This window comes from Brachyistius frenatus, unplaced genomic scaffold, assembly GCF_029030835.1.
Source record: "Brachyistius frenatus isolate BFR_SWC_R1_liver_20210118 unplaced genomic scaffold, ASM2903083v1 Contig_174, whole genome shotgun sequence".
Taxonomy (NCBI): Eukaryota; Metazoa; Chordata; class Actinopteri; family Embiotocidae; genus Brachyistius; species Brachyistius frenatus.
This window is the reverse complement of record NW_027210773.1, coordinates 61,802-70,881: the sequence shown is the minus strand read 5'-3', so window position 1 is coordinate 70,881 and position 9,080 is coordinate 61,802. Positions and strand designations below refer to the sequence as shown.

Below are 9,080 nucleotides of genomic sequence, written 5' to 3'. Positions count from 1 at the left end.
TGCAGCTGAAGACACTTCTGGATCGGAACCATTTTACAGACCTGAAGCTAAGAACTCTTTTATAAACAGTCATTGTTTTCAGTCAGATCCACCCGCTGGCTCCTCCCCCAGCTCGTCCAAATATGGTCACTTCTGGCTCAAAAGAACAAAACAAGAAGAAGACTAAAATCATTGTGATTATAATCACTTTTACCTAAGTTGACCCGTGACAGTTATTTAGTTGTTGTTTCTGTGGCTGCCTGCAGGTCAGGAAAGTTTCCTGCTAGTTTATAACAGCAGCTCAGACGGGGAACAGATTCATGTTTCAGGCCACATTAATCCCTTCATCATCATCATCATCATCATCATCATCATCATCATCATCCAGAGGAACTCCTGCTGGCAGGATCACTGAGGTGATCTGATTTTGCAGGACTGCAGCTCACACACACACACACACACACACACACACACACACACACACACACACACACACACACACACACACACACACACACACACACACACACACACACACACACACACACACACTCTCTCTCTGCCTAAAGATATAGATTTATTTGCAGTTGGGAGGAACTGAAACCTTCGGCATTTCTGCCTCGTGTGTGTGTGTGTGTGTGTGTGTGTGTGTGTGTGTGTGTGTGTGTGTGTGTGTGTGTGTGTGTGTGTGTGTGTGTGTGTGCGTCAGCGGGGAATGTAACATCAACAGGAAACACACGTGCACACTGGAAACCTCCTTCCCCAACAGCCACAAACACACATACATATTAAAAATGTCCTCGAATGCGATCAATCAGAAAACAAACACTCATCTTCATTTTTGTTGTTATTATATTACTGAGAGACTTCAAATGTCATAAAAACAGACAGAGAATACAAAAAGAAAACCTAAACAGCCGACTGTACGTTTAAGTCACATCCTGTCTGCTTGTAAACGATGAGTCAGCCGAAGCATTCAGTTTCACAACAGCTTCGGGTTGTTTGCGGCAGCGGCTCCATTCACACATAAATGGGAAATCAGCTGGCAGTAAATCATTTACAAATCTGACTGTAAACATGAGGTCTTACAAGAAAATCTGTCAATAACATCGATGAGCAACACATTAAAAAAACTAGACGATTAGCGAGCAGAAAAATTACAAAATAAAAGTACAAAAAATAACGACTAAATGTATGTTTCAGGACTCAAAAAATGATTCTGAAAAAGGTCGAAAAATAAGTCTTTGCTTGTTTTTTTTTGAGGCATCACATCTTGTTCTTCGTTGCTTTTGCAAAATGTTACAGAGTCTGGAACGTACAAGAAAAAAAACGTCATTTTAATATGAATCTATATGTAAATATAAAAGTTACGCATCAGTTTCACTGGTTGAAGCTCAAAGAAGACCAAGTTAGAGTTAAATACTGAGAGTGAGAGGACAGCTTCAGGGCAACAGGACTAATTACTGCAAAACCTTCACTCTTCATTAGAGTTAGAAAAAGAAAGGACGCAAACCCTCAGTTACTGTGACTGCACTGCCCCCTACTGGTCGAAGATAAACATCGCAGACAGCTGAGAGCTTTTTCGAAACAATCTGCTGGTGTAGAAAATTCAGGCTGCATCCAGCAGTTCTTTTTCTTGACAGGTTTAACACAATGAAACCCAAAGATAATTAAATACTCACATTGGATGAGATGGAACAAGTGACATTTTGGTATCTTTGCTCAAAAAAATGACTGAAATTGTTCATTATAGAAATTGTCTCTATATGTTCATAATGTTTTTTTTCACATGAATCCATAATGAAAACGGTTGTTCGTTTCTGTCGTCGTATAAAAAAAAATACATCAGGTTTTGCAGGTTTGCACACTGAAAATATAAAAGTTTTGTTTTTAAAAGGGAGTCCTCAGTGAAACCATCCAAGTCCTTGTCAGACCCTCTGCTGCCCCTCTGTGGCAGGATGGCGGTACTGCAGGAGGATTCAGTCCAACTCGTACGAGCTGCTTTCCAGTTGGGCCTTCAGGGTCTTGAAGTCCGGCCTGTCGTCCGGCTCGGCGAGCCAACATTTCAGCATGATTTGGTAGAAAAAGTTGGGACAATTAGTTGGAGCCGGCATCCTGTAGCCTTTGGTAACCTGCTCGTACACTTCTTGGTTGTTAAAAGCTGCGATGTGGAGAGAAGCAGGTCGAGGGAAGGAAACAAAAATACAGAAGTGGTGAGGAGCGGTTAAATAAACTAAAATACCAGACTGGGACTTTCTCACTATGTTCTTGTACAAGCTTTAGTCCAGATTAACTACTTGTGTTTGAGATTGAATAAAGAAACAGTTTAGTTAGTCTATAGTTTATCAGCCCCGTTCACACTTTAACAAAAAATTACAAAGAAATTATTCTGTGTCAATGTTGCACAAATTGGCAAAAAATTACAAGAAAGAAATTGTGATTTGTCTGGTAAGGAAATAATCACGCAATCACCTCAAATGGTCATAAGAATAGTGCACATCACGTAAATAGCTGGGAATGTTTTAGTTCTCATTATTTTTAAATTGTTCTAAAAATCTGCCAACAACAGAATTTTTTTTCAAAAATAAAACAAAAAAAAGAGTCAAATATGTAGCGTACCTTTACAAAACAATCTGTGACATCTTATTTAAAAATAAGCGCTTTCCAAATACTATGAATTTAACACTGTATGATTCAACTGGCGCAGGGCAGTGCGATGATTTTATGATAAAACCACATTTCCAATAAATTCCGTCACTTTGTGTTTTGCAGTTTTTTTTGGTTTTGACGATAAGATGTGATCTCATTTCATCATTTAACGGCAGACCGTGTCCTTGAACTCACCCGGGTAGGGAACACCTCCGTAGGTGATGATCTCGTACAGCAAAATACCAAACGACCAGACGTCGGACTTGTTGGAGAACTTTCCGTGGCTGATGGCCTCCGGAGCGCTCCACTTGTAGGGGATCTTTTTATCTTCTGTGATGTAGAACGGCTCCTGAATGAGAGGAAAATCACATCTTTGTCTTCAGAACTGATTTGCTGGATTTGACCTCAGAGAAGAGAAACCTTCGTCCCTCCGACCCGACGTACCTTGATGACTCTGGCCAGCCCGAAGTCGGCCACCTTGCAGATGTAGTCTTCTCCCACCAGGACGTTTCGAGCCGCCAGATCTCTGTGGATGCTGTTCTTCGCCTCCAAGTAGGACATCCCATCAGCCACCTGGGCACCCATGTCGATGAGTAACGCAACGTCTTGATGCTGACCTTCTGGACCTGAGAAAGAGAAAACAACCAGCACAAAAACAATCAGATGTAAGAAGGAGGACTACACAATCCATTTTGTGGTGAGGAAGTCTTGACATTTACCTCTGAGGAAGTTGAGCAGGCTGCCTTTCTCCATCAGCTCGGTGATGATGTAGTACGGCGGCGAAGCCGTGCAAACGGCGAACAGGGAGATGAGGTGATGATGGCGGAGACTCTTTAGGATCTGAACTTCCCTATGAAACTCGCGATGGTTCATCTCGGAGTCTGGAGGATTCAAACGGACGAAAACAAATTAAATTAAAAAAAAAAAGAGGAATTGAGGCAAAAGAGGAAGAAGGGGATAGAAACTGAGAGAAGGAAACCACACTGAAATCTTGTTTGTTTGACAAGTATGAGTCACTTTTACAGCAATAAAAGAAATCTGTTGTTTTTACAAAGTCAAACGGGGACAAAATATCTCTGTCGATAGAAAATGGGATTTTGCAGCGATTAGGTGGAAGCTTTAGTCAAAACTTTGATATGTAGGTATAAAGACAGTTTGGTGTTTGCTGAAATGTACCTCGGTATCACCCGACCACTTGGTAAATATCTGAGTTGTCACGTTGCAGGATTGTTTCCAGTCTTTGCATCTTGGTGGACGTAAACGTTGGTGTTATTTTGAAACTTTTGGAGCAGCTTTTAACCAATCGGCACTGACCACCATTATGACGTACGTTGTGTGCTGAAACCGTAGAAACCATCTTTCCAAGTCAGCGTTCATTTGATAAACCGGGATGAATTAAATTACCACTCTTGAGGGTCTTGATGGCGACGTTAATGTGGTTTTTCCAGCGTCCCCGGTAGACATCAGCGAAGTAGCCGCTGCCCAGCTCCTCCTCCAGGGTGAACTCCTCTTTCGGGAGCTCCCACTCGTCCACCGTAAAATGATTCAGATCCGGGGTGTTGGGCTTTTTCTGATGGACGAAACACACGTACACAAATTTTGTACGTCACCAAGAGACAGAAAAACAGCAACTAGAAGATGTGATCAGAATGTGATGCACCAGCGTTTATCGCTATCAGACACACGAGGAACGAACAAACGATGGACGCCAAACGACGACGTGTCCCGACTCACCCTCTTGCAGGGGTTCCCCAGCGGGCCCATGTCTTTGAGGCCGTTGGCGCAGTAGTGCTCCACCAGGTCGATCAGAGAGCTGAACTGTCGATGGTGCTCCATGTGAAAATGATCGTCATCCGCCTGGTTGATCTTGAAGTGCTTCACCCGTTTGCTAGACCTCACTGTGGAAAGATTTGACAGGTCAGAAACAAGCAAAAAAAAATAAAGATTATTATTATTTTCTTCGGTATTTTAGGTGTTTTCTTAGGTATTGAAATGGCAAGATTATTTCTGAAATCTGGAAACGTGGTTGCTAAAGCTAAATCTGAGATTGGCCAAGTTTATGTGGAAAAGACAAATAATGTAAATGTTAAAATTGTTATGAAACTTTCTGTTTGACCTCTTATACTTTCTGCAGTTTTCCTGTGCAATGACAGATTATTAGCGACGTTTTGGGTGCGCTGACTGTTGGTTCTTCCCCCAAATAAAGTGGTTTTGATCGTCTGTAAAGTCACGTTTCGAATAGAAATGAGTTCAAACTTCCACCAGAAAACAAATAAGAAGGAATGAATTTAGCAAATGACACCGTAATGACTTGTCGAAAAAAATTATTGACTTTGTATTTGATGAGAGAAGTTGAATGGGAGTCTATGGAGCCGGAGGCTTTTTGGAGCCGACCTCTAGTGGCACTCGCTGGTATTGCAGCTGAAGACACTTCTGGATCGGAACCATTTTTCATACCCAGAAGCTACAAACACTTTTATATCCAGTTTATGGTTATAACTTTGGGTCATCTTTAAGAAATAGTTATTTTGGACATTGTGTTTATTTGTTGGTAGGGAGTCAGATGAGAAGATTAAAAACAACATCCCATCGTTCCAAAGCGTAGTCTGGCACATAAACCCTGAAAATCTGGTAAACATCATGTTTACACCTTGTTCATATTAAGCTTCAGAGATGCTGGTGTAGGGTGGGTTGTGTCATTCAACGGTGCCAGGCTAGCTGTTTCCCTTTGTTTCCAGTCTTTGTGCTAAGCTAAGCTAACTGTCTGCTGGTTGTTATGCTTATATTTTCCAAATATTTTCCTCCATATGAAATATATTCTTGTTGCTGAAGTGAAACCGCGATCCGCCTCTCGTCCTCCGTCATGCACCTCGTGTTGCAACGTCTTGCCTGAAAGAACGTATCCGATGTGGTCCTTCTCACTGCGGCGGATGAGGAACGCTCCCTCTTCGTTTCTGGGTCCCATCAAGTGGCTCTGAGCCTCGAAGCGGTTCATCGTCCCGTAAAACCATCTGGGTCGAGACGGGAAGACGAGGAGTAATTATTAAATCTGTAAAGCTGAAAATAATGACATGAAAATAGGTTGCAAATAACTGATAATATCTTCTGAAATGTGCTTTCTTCTTTAATTTATGTCACACATCAAAATACCTGCAGTGAAAGAAGTATTTTTTTCTAATGAGCTGTTAGAAAGATGCGACGGTATCGTTTAATCGACAAAATATACATTAATTGTTAATGAAAATGATCATTAGTTGCAGCTCATTATTACCATGAGTGGAAATAAAATATTAGAAGATTATTTCAGTTTCTAAATTTACTGGTGTCTGTAGAAGTGTAGCTGATTAGATTTAATAATTGTATGCTCTCCATTCAGCATATTTTGTCACCTTCATGTCGTTGGTCTTGTTTTGTACCACTTGGATTTAATGTCGTTATATTCTGAGATATGAGTGAATACTTTGGGTTTTGTCTGTTAAACACAATGTTGTTTTATCTTTGAGATTCCTCAAACAGAAGTCACAGGATAAAATGTCGTTCCGCTTTAAATACTTTGTCAGGTAGAAATTTGAAGAATGCAACAGAGTGCGTTGTACCAAAAGGTATTTACAGTCTTCTGAAGAGTCCAGGAGACGTGTAATCTGATATCAATCTCGATAGACGATAGAACAGAAAATGTGTATAAATATCTGCGGCTCTCGAGCACCTGTTGACATATTGGAAGAACCCCACTTTGCCCACTTCCCATTCTTGCTGAGGCAATAAGCAGCGAGGGAAAATGACAAAACAAGAAGTGGAGAGGCTGACTGTCATCATGTTTGCAACACCGCCAGGAGGCCCGCAGAGATGTAACGGACGTTATGAGAGGTGGTGCAGAGGAGAGACTTCAGCTAACAACACCGAGATAACTGATGGACACATTTTATTCACTTTGGATTTGATGAGAGAAGTTGAATGGGAGTCTATGGAGCCGGAGGCTTTTTGGAGCCGACCTCTAGTGGCACTCGCTGGTATTGCAGCTGAAGACACTTCTGGATCAGAACCAGTTTACAGACCTGAAGCTACGAACATTTTTATAAACAGTTTGTTTTTGTATCCAAAGCTGCACACACATCATTAAAAAACAGTTTGAGTGCATGCAGAGCGATGACGGAGTCTCCTGTATCATCTGAATATATTCTCATCTGAACTCATGAACCTTTAATCAAGTGTTGCTAGGATACAAGTATTGTAAAGATAAAAACACAGAATATTTTGGTTGTCTTTGTAGCCCATTTGATGATTTTTCTGTCATGAACGAAAAATATTGTGACAATTTGAGTTGCTGCGTTATACGTACAGTTTGACCATGTTTTATCTGTTGTAAAAAAAAGCTGCATGAAATAAGATCCAGATTTGATCAGTGTGTCTCCTGGATCCTTGAACCGAAGTCTTATTTATCAGCGATAATGTTGTAAAGTCCAACGAGCAGCTCGCCGGCTGTAGAGTGTAGAAACTGGGACTTGTGACAACAGAGTTCATTTACACATTTCCTCCTGTTTGAGGACGGCATGAGAACCACTTGTGTTTTACGCAGGTTAAACTTCTGCTGGAGTCGAGTCGGAGTTTAAAGGAGAACTCGTGCAAATTCACACATAAATGTTCCACTTTTTTTTCAGGCTGGGTTCAGACTTCTGCTGTGAAGCATCGGTTCAAGTTATAAATAGGTTCATGAGTTCAGTTCCTGTTTCTTTACATTAGATAAGAAATACTTCAAGGCCAATCTGGCATGTTTTATTGTTTTAGCTGTAAAAGTTCAGTGGATGTCTGAATGTAATAAAATAGAGTTCTAAGGTTCCATTTAGTGTTGAGGCACAAATCAGCTGATAAGAGGCCGACATATCAGATTTATGTGGCTGCAGCTGGAGGCAGAAAAAGAGGTCGAAAACTGTGATTCACTGAATTATGCATTTTTGATGTTAAATTTAGGATAAGATAAGAGAGGACTGGTCGAGTTGAGGATGTGCTTTGGTGCTCTGTGTGTGTGTGTGTGTGTGTGTGTGTGTGTGTGTGTGTGTGTGTGTGTGTGTGTGTGTGTGTTCAGGATGCACAAAATCCTTCCTGTTGACATATATTTCTAACATTTTTTGATGCTGAGGAACTTTTAATTTATGTTGCAAGTCAACTTTATTGATTTATTGCATTGATAAAAGAGTGTTTGGATAAATTGCGTCACTCACGGTTGCATTTTAAGTGACTCGGCCCTCGCCAGGTAGTTGTTGGGCACGATCCCGGTGTCCAGGACGAGCCCGTTCCGGTCGATCTTGCGCGCCTTCCACCAGTCCCCGCTGCTACTCACGACGCTGAACAGATCTCCCTCCAGGAACGACAGCTCGTCCTCGTGCCGGGCCTCAAACGACCACAGCGCCGTGTGGATGGAGCCGCTGTCCGGTGCTTTCTCCTGGTGCGGCGGCGGCGGCGGCGGATGCGGCGGATGTGGCTGGATAGGTGGTATCTCCACACCGCTACCTCCTCCTCCACTTCCATCTCTATCATCACCTCCTCCTCCGGTAGAAGTGTTCTTCTCCTTGAAAATCCTCTGCCACAGTGAGTCCAGACATGGGCAAGCTTTCCACAGACACTCACCCATAGATGACCATGAACGGCCGCCTTCTTCCGCGTCCGCGTCCCCCGTGCGTCAAACTCAGCCAGGTGACTGCACCTGTCGGACAGGTAGCAGGGAGAACGGAGCGCGAGGAATCCTCGGTATGTGTTACGCAGAAACTGTTGCAGCTGGTCGGTGTTCACACTTTGAGTGCTGCTCTCAGAGGAAAGACAATAACTTCCTTATGTTGGGCAATAAATGAAACGGAGAGCGCCCCGCCTATCACGAGAGGCGGCACAAATCTCATTTTGTGTTCGTTTCTCCTGACTCATGACCTCAATAGACACTTAATTAGACGGATGTAGAGGTTGTAGGTCAAGTTTGGTCAGTGGCCTCTTTGTTAGGCAGCCGACATCTGTCAAATCAAATCTTTTCTAGTGCAACAGGCCATAAATTCAGGCAGAGCTGTTGGACTGGATTGCTTTGGATTGTACAGGCTGCTGTACCTTTGAGATGTCGTTAATACAGTATTCATAATGTGTATTGTATAATATTAAAACAATACAATATAAATCCTCCATAACTCAGAGGTTCCCAAACTTTTAAAACCATTTACTACTGCATCACAAAACAAATTCAACCACTTCCCAGTGCAGACACCAACAGGTTGATTTTTTTAAAGCACAGACTGTGAATGTCGTAAAGCTACAAAGAAAGTTGTAGCTAAAGTAAACTCACTAAAATATATAAAATATGTATCTGGCTTATTGTAGCTAAAATAAACTAAAAAGTGTTTCTGAAATCAGACAAAAACATTATTATTTGCTAATGCTAAAACAGTACATTAGTAATGTAAAATGCAACTTTC

General features: G+C 41.9%; 1 protein-coding gene across 1 annotated transcript; it reads right to left on the bottom strand.

Moving 5' to 3' along the window:
• Positions 1 to 808: 808 nt before the first annotated feature.
• On the bottom strand, positions 809 to 8,417 carry LOC138632103 (protein-tyrosine kinase 6-like). The gene is made up of 8 exons (XM_069717400.1): positions 7,848 to 8,417; positions 5,518 to 5,639; positions 4,363 to 4,526; positions 4,033 to 4,198; positions 3,348 to 3,509; positions 3,073 to 3,254; positions 2,824 to 2,977; positions 809 to 2,140 (listed from the first exon to the last, which is right to left on the bottom strand). The coding sequence occupies exons 1-8, from the start codon at positions 8,255 to 8,257 to the stop codon at positions 1,959 to 1,961; spliced, it is 1,542 nt and encodes a 513-aa protein (XP_069573501.1). The 5' UTR covers positions 8,258 to 8,417; the 3' UTR covers positions 809 to 1,958.
• Between the last annotated feature and the right edge of the window lie 663 nt (positions 8,418 to 9,080).

What these genes read in the sequence shown, in the direction of transcription:
- LOC138632103 (XM_069717400.1), bottom strand. Translation starts at nt 8,257, where the DNA reads ATGGGTGAGTGTCTGTGGAAAGCTTGCCCATGTCTGGACTCACTGTGG. An exon ending in GGCTGGCCAGAGTCATCAAG is followed by an intron (nt 2,978 to 3,072) that starts GTACGTCGGGTC and finishes CCTCTCATTCAG; the next exon opens with GAGCCGTTCTACATCACAGA. An exon ending in CGGAGGTGTTCCCTACCCGG is followed by an intron (nt 2,141 to 2,823) that starts GTGAGTTCAAGG and finishes TCCACATCGCAG; the next exon opens with CTTTTAACAACCAAGAAGTG.